This window comes from Lithobates pipiens, unplaced genomic scaffold (assembly GCF_037356315.1).
Source record: "Lithobates pipiens isolate NorthernLeopardFrog02 unplaced genomic scaffold, aLitPip1_a1.2 Scaffold_18, whole genome shotgun sequence".
Classification (NCBI taxonomy): domain Eukaryota; kingdom Metazoa; phylum Chordata; class Amphibia; order Anura; family Ranidae; genus Lithobates; species Lithobates pipiens.
Window position 1 is genome coordinate 159,240,661 of NW_027507758.1, and position 18,185 is coordinate 159,258,845.

At 42.8% G+C, this 18,185-nt stretch overlaps 1 protein-coding gene across 1 annotated transcript in view; it reads left to right on the forward strand.

The window, feature by feature from the left end:
• WDR27 (WD repeat domain 27) overlaps window positions 1-18,185 on the forward strand; it is a 577,860-nt gene that overhangs the window by 36,312 nt on the left and 523,363 nt on the right. Inside the window, exon 4 of the mRNA XM_077486311.1 lies at window positions 8,739-8,863. Within this exon, the coding sequence (XP_077342437.1) occupies window positions 8,739-8,863 (125 nt within the window). The remainder of the gene's footprint in view (window positions 1-8,738; window positions 8,864-18,185) is intronic.

Sequence of the window (18,185 nt, forward strand, 5' to 3'; positions counted from 1 at the left end):
TTTTTTCCCACAAATAGAGCTTTCTTTTGGTGGTATTTGATCACCCCTGCGGTTTTTATTTTTTGCGCTATAAACAAAAATAGAGCGAAAACTTTGAAAAAACTCATTATTTTTTACTTTTTGTTATAATAAATATCCCCCAAAAATATATAAAAAAACATTTTTTTCCCTCAGTTTAGGCCGATACGTATTCTTCTACATATTTTTGGTAAAAAAAAATCGCAATAAGCGATTATTGATTGGTTTGCGCAAAAGTTATAGCGTTTACAAAATAGGGATAGTTTTATAGCATTTTTATTAATAATTTTTTTTTTTTTTTTTTACTAGTAATGGCGGTGATCAGCGATTTTTATTGTGACTGCGACATTGTGGGGGACCCATCGGACATTTTTGACACATTTTTGGGACCATTGTCATTTATACAGTAATCACTTCTATATAAATGCAGTGATTCCTGTGTAAATGACATTGGCAGTGAAGGGGTTAACCAGTGGGTGGCAGTGTAGGGGTTAAGTGTTCCTAGGGGTGTGTTACTAACTGTGGGGGGGTTGGGCTTTCATTTAGTGAACACTCATCTCTGCTCCAATCACATGGAGTAGAGATCAGCGTCACTAGTTGCTAGGCAGAATGGAGAAATGCTGTTTACAACGGCATTTCTTCATTTGGCCGCTCCGTGAGACGATCGCGGGTATGCCTGCGGCGATCGAGTCCGCGGGTCCCGCGACCGGACTCACGGGGGTCCCCGACCAGCGCGGGAGCGCGCCGCTGGCGGCGCGCTCCCGATGGCAGGGCGGCAAATTTAAAGGGACGTACATGTACGCCCATTTGCCTGCCCGTGCCATTCTGTCGACGTACATCGTCGTGCGCTGGTCGGCAAGTGGTTAATCAGCGCTCGTTTTTTTTTTGTGCTATAAAAGAAAAAATAACGAAAATTCTGTAAAAAAAATGAATTTTTCTTTGTTTCTGTTATAAAATTTAGCAGATTAGTAATTTTTTCTTCATAAATTTTGGCCAAAATTTATACTACTACATATCTTTGGTAAAAATAAGTACAAATTGGTGGATATTATTTGGTCTTTGTGAAAGTTATAGAGTCCACAAGCTATGGTGCCAATATCTGAAAATTGATCACACCTGAAGTACTGATGGCCTATTTCAATTCTTGAGACCCTAACATGCCAGAAAAGTACAAATACCCCCCAAATGACCCCTTTTTGGAAAGAAGACATTCCAATGTATTTAGTAAGAGGCATGATGAGTTTTTTGAAGTTGTCATTTTTTTCCCACAATTCTTTGCAAAATCAAGATTTTTTTTACTTTTTTTTTTCACAAAATTGTCATATTATCAGTTTATTTCTCACACACAGCATATGCATACCACAAATTACACCCCAAAACACATTCTGCAATTACTTCCGAGTATGGCGATACCACATGTGTGAGACTTTTACAAAGTGTGGCCACATACAGAGGCCCAACATGCAGGGAGCGCCATCAGGCATTCTGGAGCACCCAGGACAATTCTGACATTTCTCTCCTACATGTAAAATCATAATTTATTTGCTAGAAAATTACATAGAATCCCAAAACATTATATATGGTTTTTTTAGCAAACACCCAGGAGAATACAATGGTGCTCGTTGCAACTTTGTATCTCGCACGGTATTTGCGCAGCAATTTTTCGAAATGCTTTTTAAAAAAAAAAAAAAAAGTTTTGTGCTTAAAAAAAAAACACAGTAAAGTTAGCCCAATTTTTGCACAATGTGAAAGATGAAGTTACGCTGAGTAAATAGATACCTAACATGTCACTCTTCAAAATTGCACACGCTCGTGGAATGGCACCAAACGTCGCTACTTAAAAATCCCCATAGGCGACGCTTTACATTTTTTTTACTGGTTATATGTTTTGAGTTACAGAGGAGGTCTAGGGCTAGAATTATTGCTCTCGCTCTAACGTTCGCAGCGATACCTCACATGTGTGGTTTGAACACCGTTTTCATATGTGGGCGGGACTTACGTATGCGTTCGCTTCTGCATGTGAGCACATGGGGACAGGGGCGCTTTAAAAAAAAATCTTTTTTTATTGTTCATTTTACTTTATTTATTTTAGTTTGACATTTTTTTCCCCAAAAATAAATTTTTTGATCACTTTTATTCCTATTACAAGGAATGTAAACATCCCTTGTAATAGGAATATGGCATGACAGGTCCTCTTTACAGTGAGATATGGGGTCAATAAGACCCTACATCTCACCTCTAAGTTGGGAAGCCTGAAAAAAAAAAAAAGATTCTGGCTTTGATCATATTGGCGAGTCAGTAGAAGCACCGGAGGGCGGCGGGAGGGGGGGGGATATCTATGGCTGGGTATTGCAGGATATCACAGACTATGGCTGGGTATTGCAGGGTATCTCCGAGTATGGCTGAGTATCTCCGGGTATGGCAGTTTATGGCAGGGTATTGCAGAGCATTGGGAGGGTATTGCAGAGTATTGGCGGGTACTGCAGAGTATTGGCGGGTACTGCAGAGTATTGGCGGGTACTGCATAGTATTAGCTGGTATTGCAGAGTATTGGCGGGTGTTGCAGAGTATTGGCGGGTGTTGCAGAGTATTGGCGGGTGTTGCAGAGTATTGGCGGGTGTTGCAGAGTATTGGCGGCTATTGCAGGGTATTGGCGGGTTTTGCAGAGTATTGGCGGGAATTGCAGAGTATTTGCGGGCATTGTAGAGTATTTGCGGGTGTTGCAAATGAGGCATTGTAAGGCTGACAGTTGCAAGCATTACTTCCACAGACAGAGGCATGATGGGGCTTGTAGTTTCGCAACAACTAGAGGGCCGCCAGTTTGAGACCCCTGGATTAAGGTGCTTGTTTTGTATAATAAAAAAGCTCTTTTATTCTATTAAAGCTCCCCTGTGTGTAAGTCACACTGACAAACTGGCTTGGACGGGCAGATAGTACATTTGTATATACAATGGATGCAACAAGCTTATTTTATAAGAATGATTCACCGTGTTACTTTAAGGCAAATTAGTGGGTGGTCTCTTCCGTGCATAATCACCATATTTAGGAAGCACATGGCTGAGTGCATGCCATCCTGACGAAGCTATGCTTGCATGTAAGCAAAACGCATTGATGTCACTGATGCATCATTGGACACAAGTACTATATGCCCCAATGCACTTGCATTGCTGGCGGGGAAACCCCGGAATCCCCAGTAAGGGCAGTAGTCAGCCTGCAGCATGGAGCGGTGCCTGACCGATGGGTCCACCAGTGTGGTAACTGCTGTATGTCAACTGCTGAACAACATGAGTGAACCAACTCTAACTACTCTCAAGTCCACTACACTTGATGGGTTACTGGAACACAGGATCAATATACTTTGAAGTGTTAAGCTGGAGCTGACTGAGGATCCGACAGTTCCCCCGTTATGGTTGACATGATTACCACAACAGCATGTACTGTATGGTGGAATCATAGGGATATGGTAAGATCTGCTTGCTCCCTTTTTTATTAGTAAATCCGGCATTACCAGTTACCTTGTTCTCATATGGACTCCTTTTTACTTCTGCCATAGGGATTGGAATGGCAATTTGTAAAAGGAGTTTTTATCCCCCCCCCCCCCCCCCCCTCAGCAATATATCAGCCTAGTTTTGACACATTGTGAATTGTTGACATTATCACGTAAACCTCTACTAAACTGTGGTCAGCATACACAGACTTCGTTGCAGTCACAGCTTCTTTGAGTATCTAATTGGATACATTGCACAGCCGTCTATGAGACTCTGCAATTCTCTTTTCAGTATGGATCAGGAGCAGTTTGTTTTTCTATTAGCATAGGTTTGCTTTGTCATCAGCTCTTATTATGGATTGGGGAGACCCCAAGGATTATGTGCATTACACAATGTGGCTAAGACTACTGCACTATACAACCTCACACAGCAATTTTGCGCTAATTTGTGTACTTCACATAATTACTGATGTCCGGACAATATTATAGTGACATTGTTTTTATTGTTCTGGTGAAGGGACATTGGGTGTAATATACTGTATGGTTTATTGGAGCCATCGAACTTGGTTAGTGAATCAAAGCCATTGGATACATGCTTTTAGCCACCCAAAGCAAGCCTGTTTTTGCCTTTCATTAACCGCTGGGTTATCCCCTCTGGGAGCTTTACTCCATATGAGGATAAACCCACCCTTTCCTTTATATGCCTTATACTGGTTAGTTGGAAAAACACCCTACTGGTGCTCGGGCACTTACATTGTGGCTATATATACATACACACACATATATATATATATATATATATATATATATATATATGAATTGATATATATATATATATATATATATATATATATGTATTGATATATGTGTATATATATATATATATATATATATATATATATATATATATATAGTGACATTGGGGGATGTCTAGCTCAGTGGTAGATGCCTTTTCAGTAAGTTCACAGCAGGAATTTTAGTTAAAGGGCATGGTAGCCCACTTTTATTAAAAGGAACAAAATAAAGGAAAGTTCATACATGCACTTGGATGCCCACACAGGGGTTCTTCTCCCAAAAATAAAATAACAATAACAAATTAAAAATGTCAAGCCACCTGGCTCTCTCTCTTCAGCAGTACTGCCACTTAGGCTTCACGCTTTAGCCCTCTTGGCCATATAACAGGGTTCCCGTACAACTACTGTACCTCTTTTCAGCTTCCTTGCTGCTCAGGCCTTCCACTTCAGGCTCTCATCTGTCTCCTTAGATGCACACAGCTTCAACACACACAGTGTCTATCTAGAAAGCAGCCCCTCACTGCTCTGATCCTCGCACTTGGGTCTATGGATTTCACTAGTGCACACCTGCACTCTCTGGACTCCTGGAGACCTCCTGTGTCTCTGGATGGAGCCCAGAACCCTAATCCTGACTGCTATAAGCCCAGGACCCACTTGCTCAATCAACCAGACTCCTGGCTGTTCCTAAAACCCGGTCCGAGGATTGGAGATTCCGTCCCACCTATAACGCTATGGAATCTCTGGGCTCCAGGTCCCCAACTGGATTTTACAAACTTTGGAGGAAACTGACAAAACAGATTCCTCCACATTAAACACCCCTGTAGCACCTATTTGTGAAACCTGGGCGACAATTACTAGGACAGGGAACTGTACTGTCACAATATAATATATATCTACCATATTTATTGGCATATAACAGGCACCCCAAGTTTAGGAGGGCATTTTAAGGAAAAAACTTTTAGAATGGAAGATTAAGGAAAAAAACTTAGATTTAAATGCTCAGCAATGCAACCTTATCAGTGTCCATCTGCAGCCTTGTCCTTAATTGCAGAATGATCAGTGTCCATCATTGCAGAATGATCAGTGTCCATTTGTAGCCTTGCCCAGTGTCATTTGCAGCCTTGCCCAGTGTCATTTGTGGAATGTAAATAGCCTTGACCAGCAACATTTGCAGCCTTGCCCAGTGTCATTTGTGGCATGTTTAAATTTCCCGACAAAGCCTGTGTACTCGGCTGTACCCGTCTCGGCTCGTCTTGCAGTCCCGCCCAGTCTGGGCAGGACTGCGAGCCAAGCCGAGCCAAGTACACAGTACACTCGGCTCAGTCTTTTTCGGCAGCGCTCGCTCCAGAGACAGCAGGGAAGCGGGAAGGTGTGACTGCGAGCGGAGCCGAGCACTCGGCTCGGTCTTTTTCAGCGGCGCTCAGTATTTTTTTTCGGCGGCGCTCACTCTTTTTCGCTGCTGCTTGCTCTTTTTTGACTCAGACAGTGTGGATCGGCCTATAACAGGCACCCACGACCCCCCCCCCCCGATTTTAAGGGGAAAAAGGTGCGTTTTATACAGCGATAAATACGGTATATAGCTATGAATAAAACCACTACTCCTGATTTAGTTTTAAAGTGTTATGAAACCCACAACAGTAAAATCAGTCTTCATATGCAGTAAAGCATGTTTGTTATACTCACTGTGGAAACTAAGGAATTAATCCTGCGCATTGTGTAAAATGGCTGTTTGATCCTGCCTTCTCTGATCCTCCCCTTCTTCCACTGTCCCCAATCCGACTCCATATAGTCGGATTGAAGACAGTAGAAGAAGGGGAGCACATGCTCAGTTTGGTGTGTGTTGCTAGAGAGTTTTTTTTTTCTTGGGAGGGTGCATGTGATTGGCACAGGGCCAATCAGCACTGTCCAGACAGAGGGTCAGGGGTCCTGAAGCCTCATAGCACAGTCAGAGGACAATGAAAACTCCTCCTGCAAGCTTTAACCAGTGCTCAGCAGGACACTGATTCACAAGACTGCTATATTCTGCTGATGAGAAAAGGTATTTAGCAGTTTATATTTACTGAAATAATTGAATTTCCATGTTCTGTGTTCTGTGGGAGACCAGATATAGTAAATGCAGGGTTTAGTAACACTTAAATATGCTGACCATTGTGCACAGGGAGAGTCACACCCCTCAGATCCCGCCCTCCCAGAGGTCTGTTCTCTATGAAGTGATTCATTTACATATGAAGGCAACACCTTCCTAATAACCTCCGAAAGCCCTTCCTCTGTAGCCCTGCAGTAAGCCAATATTCTTTGGCATGCTGCAAGACAGGAATGACACATTACACTTTTCACCACCCACATGAAGGCCGTAAACACCCACAGTAACCCTAGGACCCACCCACATCATCTCCAAGAACTGGTACAAGTGACTTCCATAGGCTGCCCTGAAAGTACAGAGGCTGAAAGGATCATGGGACATGTAGTATCAGGACTGGAAAAGGAAGGAAACAGGAAGTCAGAGAACTTTGACATTCAGTCAGGGGGAGGAGTGACATCACAGACACAGAAACCTGTGATTCATTTACATGCATAGTGCATCTTTTGTTTTGGGGAGAAAAAGCTGGAGTTCTTCTTTAAGCTGGCAGAACATGGCTCAAATTTTGGCAGATTCCCGCTGAATCTGCCAAAATCTGAGCTGTGGACAGACCTGTTGGCACCAGCCGCCTCGATAAACTTTGATTGCAAAATCAAAAAAGTCATCCATATCTATTTGTAGTAAAGCCTTTGTACATTTTATGACTCTGACTAGCACATGAAAAGTCTCAATGTTTCTTTCCTCTATATAGTTGAAAAATCAAAGGATCCTGGTGGAAAATTGTTGGTCAAACATTGACTGCATCCAATCAAATGCAATCACTGTTTAGGCATTCAGACAACCGCAGGTCCTGTGGTTGTGTCAATACAATGTCCGGCATGGGAAATTCCTCTTCTTCACTGTTTAAATTGGATCAGGGACTTATTTAGCCCACAGGTCTAAATGAGAGAAATCTTAATGTGTATGGCTGGAAGTATAAGCATCACACCACTTTGTCACTGGGATTGCCTATTATTTAAAGCATAAGTTCACCTTTCATAATTAATATTTTTTTTTTTGTGGGTAAAAAATGTGCATTTATTCATTTTTTCTTTTTTTTTTTCTTTTTTTTTACAGTGCAGCCTGTAAAGCATTGCACACACAATCAGCAGATTGTGGATGCAATGCCAGGATCCTGACAACTCTCAATCAGCTGTCTGGCCGTACCCCCCCATACGGGCAGACAGTTACTGAATTGCAGGAAGAATCAATGAACTGTGAGAGCGCTCATCAGCACCCTTGCAGTTCATTGAGAACTACAAGCCATTGGCCGTGGCGGGCGACGGTACTTGTAGTTCATTCATTCACAGGAAACGGGGTGAATAACATGGCTGAGTGGGCGGAGTCCTGCACAGCCACGTTTTTTTCAAAAAAATGATAACGGGTGCGGGGAGAAGATCCCCCACCCTCTGTCACAGAGCGGGAGCACTGGTGGCGGTAGGTGGTTGCATATTGAAAATGAGAAGCTCATTTTTAATAAAATTTAAATATAGACAGATATAAAATATGTATTTTTAAGTCAATTATGTAGAGTATGCATGTATTAAAACATTCCTAAAGTTGAAGTCTAGGCAGAGTGACATAGAGATGAGTATATTGCTTTGCTGCTTCTGCTTTTACTATCTGGCCACAGACTATTGGCAGGTCAGTGACAGCCGAGGCTCAGAGAAAGTAGGTTGATGATTTGGCCGTCATTCAACCCCAAAGACTGAGGACATCTAGTTTCGGAAAATAAGTACTGTGAGGGCAACTCTAAATTGAGAAATACAGGCAGATACTTATCCATCATGCCCGCCATCAGGGAGGCTTGTGACTGGCCCCAAATGTATTCTGCTTCAGTGACCTCAAACATACAGCCAATGTCATTAAGAACAATCTTCAGATTAAGGAAGAACGAGGAGTCCTAGAAGTGGTGGTTTGGCCCCCCACAGACCCTTGATCGCAATGTCATTGAGTCTTTCTGGGATTACATGAAGAGACAGAAGTATCTGAGGCAGCCTACATCCACAGATCTGTGGTTAGTTCTACACGATGTTAAAAACGACCTACGTGCCGAGTTCCTTTAAAAAACTGTGTGCAAGTGTACCTAGAAGAAATGATGCTGGTTTGAAGCCAAAGGGTGGTCACACCAAATGTTGATTTGATTTGGATTTCTCTTCTGTTCATTTACCTTCCATTTTGTATTTCTATTTCTAAAAGCATTCTTATTCTACAGCATCTTAAATCACACCTGCATAAAAGTTTTTCACAGTACTGTATAGATGTAGACTGCAAACTACTGTTGCTGAATGCCTAATGCACATTTTTATTAAATGTTTAGGATTGCTACCTCGTGGACTTGTCATCGGAACCCTCATTGGTGATGTTCAGCATATAGCGTTCCACTTTAATGAAAAGATGGTTGTGACGTGTGCAGGAACCAGAGTATTTATACTTAATTCTCAGGTAAGTCTGCAAATATATTGGTACAACTGTTAGAGCGAATAATAAAGCCTAATGCCCTGTACACACGGACGACAAAATCCAACAGATTTTTTCAGACGGATTTTGGCCCAAACTTGTCTTGCATACACACAGTCGCACAAAGTTGTCGGAAAACCCGATCGTTCAGAACGAGGTGACGTACGACATGTACGACGGGACTATAAAGAGGCCAGTAGCCAATAGCTTTTGTCTTGTGATTTATTCTGAGCATATGTGGCATTTTGTTCGTCAGAATTGTCTAAACGTGGTCGGAATTTAAACGATCGGATTTTGTTGTCGGAAAATTGTAGATCCAGATCTCAAACTTTGTGTGTCGGAAATTCAGATGGAAAAAATCCGATGGAGCCCACACACGATCGGAATTTCCAACAACACAGTCCGATCGTACATTTTCCATTGGAAAGTCTGGCTGTGTGTACAGGGCATTACACGTTAGGTTGACTTAATATACTGTAATCAAATTCAGTGACCTTAAATTCTTATATGAAGTATTTTTTCAACATTTCCTCTGCATGCACATTTTTTTAAGCGTTTTTGGCACGTTCCAGTGCGTTTTTGATGCTTTTTTGGTGCGTTTTTGCTGCAGTCCAGTGCATTTTTTCCCCCCCTCTTTTTTCTTAGGGCCAGTTCACACTACATGCAGTCCAGTTAATTTTTTCTGCATCAAAAACGCATGGAAAGTAGGTTATATGGTTTTCAATGGCATAGTTCATACCAATGCTTGCAGTTCCAGTGCGTTCCCGTTCCAGAAAAAAGTAGAACATGCTGCATTTTTTTCTGCACTGGGCTGTACTGGAATGCCGTAAAATGCATCTAAAACGCACATGTCCTAATTTAAGGGCCAGTTCACACCATAGAAACGCAGTCCAGATGCGCTCCAGATGCTTTTTTGCATGCACGTTTTTGATGCATTCCAGTACATTTTTGATATGTTTTTGATGCAGTCCAGTGCATTCCCCCCCCCTTTTTTTTCCTTAACCTTAAATAAGAACATGGTTGTTCCAGTGCGTTTAGGTGTGTTCCCTTGAGTTTTTGATGCTTTTTACAGTGTTCCAGTACATTCCAGTACCGGAAAAATGCAGCATGTTCTACTTTTTTTCTGGAATTGGAACGCACTGGAACTGCAAGCACTGGTGTGAACTATGCCATTGAAAACCATATAACCTACTTTCTGTGCATTTTTGATGCAGAAAAAAAATGCACTGGACTGCATGTGGTGTGAACTGGTCCTTACTTCAGATTTTCCTTACCTTTTCCAAAATATTTTTATATTTTCTGGTGTATGAAAGTATACGGGACATACAGTATATGGCAGTCTTTCTCAACCTTTTCAACACAGAGGAACCCTTGAAATAGTTCTCCGGTCTCGAGGAACCCCTGCTAAAAATTATAACTCTACAACTCACAATACATTAGTGTGATGGTCAGTGAGAAGAATGGTCCTTACACTTGTGATCATTGGGAAGAATTACCGCCTTACAGATAGCTAAAAAGATCAATGGTGTCAGTGAGAACTTATCTGAGAGGCAGAAATTGCCCAAAGCTGAAGGAGCTCCAAGCAACCTCTGGAGGAACCCTAGGGTTCCACGGAACCTTGGTTGAGAATCACTGGTATATGGGTACAGAAATTATTTTCTGAAAATGATTGTATAGATTACAAAATACAGTAATAAAGTACTTAATTCTTGTGGCTGCAGGAAAGGTTTATTTTCTGTTTACCATTCTCAGACTGGGGTACCTGGACCAGAAGAAGTGAGGGCATAAGTTTAAGCAGTAGTTTGTTGTGACAAGCTGTGGTTTGCTGTGGGGAGGTGTGGCTAAATAGCCACGTTATTTTCATATTCCAAGTCTATGGGCCACTGACCCTACCTGCAAATCATTGTTACAATTTACATGTTATAGAGACTGCTCTCATTTTACAATAGACTGTCGTATTAGCAATATTAAACCCAAAAGCAACTATTTCATATAGTGCAGCTTCCCACTGCTTAGATGTGCTGGCTGCATGCGTTATATTTTTTAGCCTTTCTTTTCTTTCATTTTCACCTGGTGATCCTACCAGTAGGTCTGTTGTTTTTCAGCAGAACAAACTGTACTGTAGCAGTTAGAAGGTTGAGAAAAATCCTTTAACACTGACCGGAATGCTTACAATGATCAGCTTTTATTTATTTATGTAAATCCTTTATCGAAAAAGGAAACAAGTTTGCTGTAACTGCTTATAAAGTGTTAGCTGGAGTTTGGCTTCAATTTGTTAGTACAGCTAACATCCCCCTCCCCCCAGACTGACAATGGCTGTTGTCCAAAGCCCCCCCCCCCCCCCCCTCGTGCTGCTTCATCCAGAGTAGGGGCACTAGAATACAGGAGATGTGAAAAACGACGGTAAATTGTCGCTATTTTATGCTTTACCACCGACGCCCGCGTTTGAAAGTGTCCTATCAGAAATAAAAAAACAAGCAAGCCACTTAATTATATATAGCCATATTTTTAATAGCTCCAACCATTGTTTCTTACAGTCTGCCCTTATTTTCACTCTCTGCCTAATATACAGTCCATCCGAAAAGTATTCACAGCGCTTCACTTTTTCCACATTTCCTCATGTTACAGCCTTATTCCAAAATGGATTAAATTCATTGTTTTCCTCAAAAGTCTACAAACAATACCCCATAATGACAATGTGAAAGAAGTTTGTTTGAAATCTTTGCAAATTTATTATAAAATAAAAAATGAAAAAATCCCATGTACATAAGTACATAAGGGCCTTTGCGCAATACTTTGCTGAAGCACCTTTGGCACCAATTACAGCCTCAAGTCTTTTTGAGTATGATGCTACAAGCTTGGTATACCTATTTTTTGTCAGTTTCTCGTCTCCTTTGCAGGACCACTCAAGCGCCATTAGGTGGGATGGGGAGTGTGGGTACACATCCATTTTCAGATCTCTCCAGAGATGTTCAATCTTGTTCAAGTCTGGGCTCTGGCTGGGCCACTTGAGGACATTCACAGAGGTGTCCAGTAGCCACCTCTTTGTTATCTTGGCTGTGTGCTTAGGGTCATTTTCATCAAGGATGTCTCTGTACATTGCGGCATTCATCTTTCCTTCGACCCTGACTAGTCTCCCAGTTCCTGTCGCTAAAAAACATCTCCACATCATGATGCTGCCACCACCTTGCTTCACTGTTGGGATGGTATTGGCCAGGTGATGAGCGGTGCCTGGTTTCCTCCAGACATGACGCTTGCCATTCAGGCCAAAGAGTTCAATCTTTGTTTCATCAGACCAGAGAATTTTGCTTCTCATGGTCTGAGAGTCCTTCAGGTGCCTTTTGGCAAACTCCAGATGGGCTATCTTGGTTGCCTCCTTGACTAAGGCCCTTCTCCCCCGATCGCTCAGTTTGGCCGGGCAGGTAGAGTCCTGGTTCCAAACTTCTTCCATTTGCGGATGATGGAGGCCACTGTTCTCATTGGGACCTTCAATTCTACAGAATGTTTTCTGTACCCTTCCCCAGATGTGCCCCTCGATACAATCCTGTCTCGGAGGTCTACAGATAATTCCTTGGACTTCATTGCACTTTTAATTGTGGGACCTTATATAGACAGCTGTGTGCCTTTCCAAATCATGTCCAATCAACTGAATTTACCACAGGTGGACTTCAGTCAAGTCATAGAAACATCTCAAGATGATCAGTGGAAACAGGATGCACCGGAACTTAATTTTGAGTGTCATGGCAAAGGCTGTGGATACTTATGTACATGCGATTTTTTTTTGTTTTTAATTTTTAATAAATTTGCTAATATTTAAAACAAACTTCTTTCACATTGTCATTATGGGTTATTGTTTGTAGAATTTTGAGGAAAATAATGAATTGAATCCATTGTGGAATAATGCAGGCTGTAACATAACAAAATGTGGAAAAAGTGAAGTGCCGTGAATACTTTCCGGATGGACTGTAGATGTGTTTTAAAGAATTGCTTGTTAAGCTATTGGGCTGACCTGTAAGAGGCTGCTTCCACAGTTAAAACCTATCGTTGGATATCTGCCTCCTACTTTATACCATTCGATTTAGTAATACTTATTTGTTTTTCTAATATACTGATAAAAAAAACACTTTGGGGTTAATTTACTAAAACTGGAGCACTTAACATCTTGTGCAGCTGTGCATGGTAGCCAATCAGCTTCTAACTTCAGCTTGTTCAGTTAAGCTTTGACAATAAAACCTGGAAGCTGATTGGTTTCTATACACAGCTGCACCAGATTTTGCATTCTCCAGTTTTAGTAAATAACCCCCTTTTATTGCATCCTACAATATTCCTTTTGAAGCGGAGTATTCATTAACCAATTAAAGCGGGATTCCACCCTAAAGTGGAACCTCCGCTGATCGGAACCCCCCCCCCCTCCGGTGTCACATGTGACACCTTTCAGGGGGGAGGGGGGTGGAGATACCTGTCAAAGACAGGTATTTTCACCCACTTCCGGGCATAGACTCCCACGGGAGTCTACGCCATTTCCTGCCCTGCCGCGCTGTCTGCTGGGACACACACGGGTCCCAGTGACAGCGCGGAGATCTCCTATTGCGCGGCGCGGCTCGCGCATGCGCAGTAGGGAACCGGGAAGTGAAGCCGATTCGCTTTACTTCCTGATTCCCTCACCTCGAATGGCGGCGGCAGCAGCCGAGGCCCGAGCGGTCGATCGGCCTCGGCTGCCGGCATCGCTGGAACCCAGGACAGGTGAGTGTCCATTTATTAAAAGTCAGCAGCTGTAGTATTTATAGCTGCTGGCTTTTAATATTATTTTTTTGGGCGGAATCCCTCTTTAAGGTCTGCCTTATAGCAGTTTTACTACTACAGGACGGCACCTCTGCGTGGGATCATATATATATATATATATATATATATATATGTGTGTGTGTGTGATCTAATATTTCCAGGTAGGGGGTTCGCATGCCACTGTGATTACACATAGCGGGAGTCTATCAGTGGCTACCGTGGACTCGATGTCCGCTAGCACCTGCCAATCATCCTGCAGCGAGACAGAACAGCAGTCTGCCTATGCAAACAAGGCAGATCACTGTTCTGACAAGAGGGAAGGCATGGATTCTGTGTCTCTGCAAAGCAGGAACTAGGATCCATGTCTTCCCTTAGTGAAAGCACCTCCCGCAGTCTAGTAAAATACTGGTTAGGCAGACAGTTAACCCTTTGATCGCCCCTGATGTTAACCCCTTCCTAGCCAGTGCCATTAGTACAGTGACAGTGCATATTTTTTTAGCACTGATCACTATTAGTGTCACTGGTCCCCAAAAGGTGTCAGAATGTCCGCTGTAATATCGCAGTCCCACTATAAGTAGCTGATTACCGCCTTACTAGTAAAAAAATATAAATAAGTAAAAATATCCCATAGTTGGCAGATGCTGTAGAGCATGTGGGAAGTGCAAACCAAACACAGCAACTGCCCGCATCTCTCCCTTACTGAACCCAAAACTTTTGAGATTAAAATCCGAGGAAAGATGAGAGACTTCATCCCCCAAATGTTATACTTTGCATCTATCTATTAAAGTTCTTGTGATAAAACCAAGGAAGCTTAAAATTCTGTAGTGTATCAATGCTTTACTAAACAGGACAAAAAAATGCACAAACGACTGTAGAATACACAATACAACATAACTCATAGCTAAATCAATTATAAATATGTACAATTAAGTAAACAAAACCATTACACAACTTAGGGTTTAAGCTGTAATGTCCTTCATGGTTCCTTGCTCAGAGTCCAATTCAAAACATCTCCAAAGTTCAAGAGCTCCTAGCATCCATGTCTTCCTCTTCGTCCTTCCAAACACAACCCCCTTCCTCTCTCCACATGCTTGTTTCAAAGACCCCAAGCCCCTCCCACCAACTTCCTCTACTCAGCTTCAAAACCTATCCAACTGGTTTATTTACATATCAATTTAGGGGGGGGGGTGGGTTCTCTGCAAACATGCTCTTAGAAATCTAACTCTATATTATTGCTATCAAGACAATACAAATGGCCATAGCAACACACTCTCCTACCTTTTTGGAGGGTTTTTTTTTCTTTGAGAGGAGGGAGTGGGTACTTTAGTTTTAGAAGGTACCCGTTTCTACTTCCTCTCTGACCACTTAGGTGGAAGTTCTCACCCCCTTCCTGCCTGCAACCTTCTGGGACACATCACAGATCCCAGAAAGCTGCGGGACCATTCAAAAAGTGCAGCTCGACTTGCGTATGCTCAGTAGGAAGCCGGCTGTGAAGCCGCAGGGAGTCACAGCCATCTTCTCTTAGTAAACATGCTGACTGGTGAATAACTGGCCAGTGGAGGAGGGCACTGGATCCCTGGACAGGTACGTGTCCTTTTTTTAAAAAAAGGAGAGGAGCCACAGTATTTGTATGCGCTGACTTTCATTTTTTTGTTAAGACTGAAGAAATTCTTTAACCACTTCAGCCCCGGAAGATTTTACTTCCTTCCTGACCAGAGCACGTTTTACAATTTGGCACTGTGTTGCTTTAACTGACAATTGCGCGGTCGTTGAATGCTGTACCCAAACAAAAACTGCGTCCTTTTTTTTTCTCCACAAATAGAGCTTTCTTTTGGTGGTATTTGATCACCTCTGCGGTTTTTATTTTTTGTGCTATAAACAAAAAAAGCGATAATTTTGAAAAAAATATATATACTTTTACTTTTTGCTATAATAAATATCCCCCAAATTTAAAAAATAAAAACTATTTTCTTCCTCAGTTTAGGCCAGTATATATTCTTTTACATATTTTTGGTAAAAAAAAAAAACGCAATAAGCGTTCATTTGCACAAAGGTTATAGTGTCTACAAACTATGGGAAAGATTTATGAAATTTTTATTATTTCTTTTTTACTAGTAATGGCAGTGGTCTGTGGTTTATTAGTGGTATTGCGACAGGCACAGCGGAGACTTTTTGGGACCATTGGCATTTATACAGCAATCAATGCTATAAAAATGCACTGATTACTGTGTAAATGTCACTGGCAGGGAAGGGGTTAACACTAGGGGGCGATCAAGGGGTTAATTGTGTGTTCCCTCAGTGTGTTCTAACTGTGGGGGATAGGATTGACTAGGAGAAGAGACATATTGTTTTTCCTAATTAGTAGGAACAAAATGATCTGGCTCCTCTTCCCTTACAGCACAGGGATTTGTGCGTTTATGCACACAAATCCCTGTGCTGGCGATCATGCACAGGTCCCCCAGCGGCTGCTAAAGGAATGGACATACCCATACGGGATTTCACCCAGGGGAGCCATTCTGCCGCATTATATCTGCGTGAGCTGGTCAGAAACTGGTTAAACAAGCAAGTAGGTCTCTCATTGTGACTGTGTGCGAGTCAGCCTGCATGGCTATAGAAGCGTTGGAAGAGAGAATTTCCACTATACACGCACGTCTTAAATTAAATCACAAATTTCCTACATTTCGCAATGGGAATGACCATGATCCACAGGAATGGCAGGAAATTTCTCATAATTTATTGCAGATTTCAATTAACACAACTCTAATAGAATCTAACTAGAAGACACTGTTGGGATAGTACATAGTTTCAGTCAGAATAGCAAAGGCACATCCCCGGGCCTCCACTCTATGCTTTAGATTGGTACCATGTTTCATATATGGCAGGTTCTGGATTAGGATTTTCAATTTGATTTATTCTATAACAGTGAATCCTCCCAAGTTGCAAAAAAACACTTTATTCCTCAAATTTGATAGGAAAATCCCTAAATACTCAAAACATTTGGCATCATATATCTTATTGGCTTCCCAGTTGTGTTAGGGGAAATTTAGAAAAGGTTGAAGTTCTCAAGCAGAAACTGGATGGTCAATGACAAACTGACATGTTTGGCTGCATAACTCACAAATGATGCCCGGGAATAGGGATGCTCCGCAAATTTTTTTTTTTTTTTTAGTAGTCGCCAATACCAATTACTGATACCTCCCGCAACTGTTTTCTTTGTACTTCAGCTGTCCTTCAGCTGTCCGCAATGGTACAAAGCATTGAAAAAGTTATTTACAAATCATCAGGAAGGATGTACTGGAAATGGAGCAAGTACAAAGAAGGGCAACAAAGCTAATAAAGGGTCTGGAGGATATTAGTTATGAAGAAAGGTTGCGAGCACTGAACTTATTCTCTCTGGAGAAGAGGCGCTTCAGAGGGGATATGATTTCAATTTAACCACTTGCCGCCCGCCCTATAGGGAATTGACGGCGGCAAAGTGGTTTCATAATCCTAACCGGACGTCATATGACGTGATTAGGATTATGAGCCGCTGCGCGCCCCCGGGGGCGCGCATCGCGGCGATCGTTGTTGCGGGGTGTCAGTCTGACACCCGGCAACTACGATCTCGGTAAAGAGTCTCCGACGGAGACTCTTTACCATGTGATCAGCCGTGTCCAATCACGGCTGATCACAGTGTAAATGGGAAGAGCCGGTGATCGGCTTTCCCTCACTCGCGTCTGTCAGACGCGAGTAGAGGAGAGCCGATCGGCTGCTCCTCTGACAGGGGGGGTCTGTGCTGATCGATTATCAGCACAGCCCCCCCGAGGATGCCCACACTGGACCACCAGGGACACCACTAGACCACCAGGGAAAAGGTAATAAAATCCATAATCCTCCCTAGACCACCAGGGATGCCAGTCAGCACAATGGGTGCCAATCAGTGCCCATAATGGATGCCAATCAGTGCCCACAATGGGCATCACTGATTGGCATGCATTATTGTTTGGCACTGATTGGCATCCATTACTATAACACTGATGCCGCCTATGAGTGCCCACCTGTGCCGCCTATGAGTGCCCACCTGTGCCGCCTGAGTGCCCACCTGTGCCGCCTATGAGTGCCCACCTGTGCCGCCTATGAGTGCCCACCTGTGCCGCCTATCTATGCCCACCTGTGCCGCCTATCTATGCCCACCTGTGCCGCCTATCCATGCCCACCTGTGCCCCTATCCATGCCCACCTGTGCCGCCTATCCATGCCCATCCGTGCCGCCCATCCGTGCCAGCTATCAGTGCCAATTTGTGCCACCTATCAGTGTCCGTCCGTGTTGCCCATCCGTGTCGCCCATCCGTGTCGCCCATCCGTGTCGCCCATCCGTGTCGCCCATCAGTGCCGCCTATCAGTGCCACTTCATTGGTGCCACATTGGTGCCCATCAGTGCCACCTTATCAGTGCCCATCAGTGTAGCCCCATCAGTGCCCATCAGTGAAGGAGAAAACGTACTTATTTACAAAGTTTTGAAACTGAACCAAAAAAAAACATTTTTT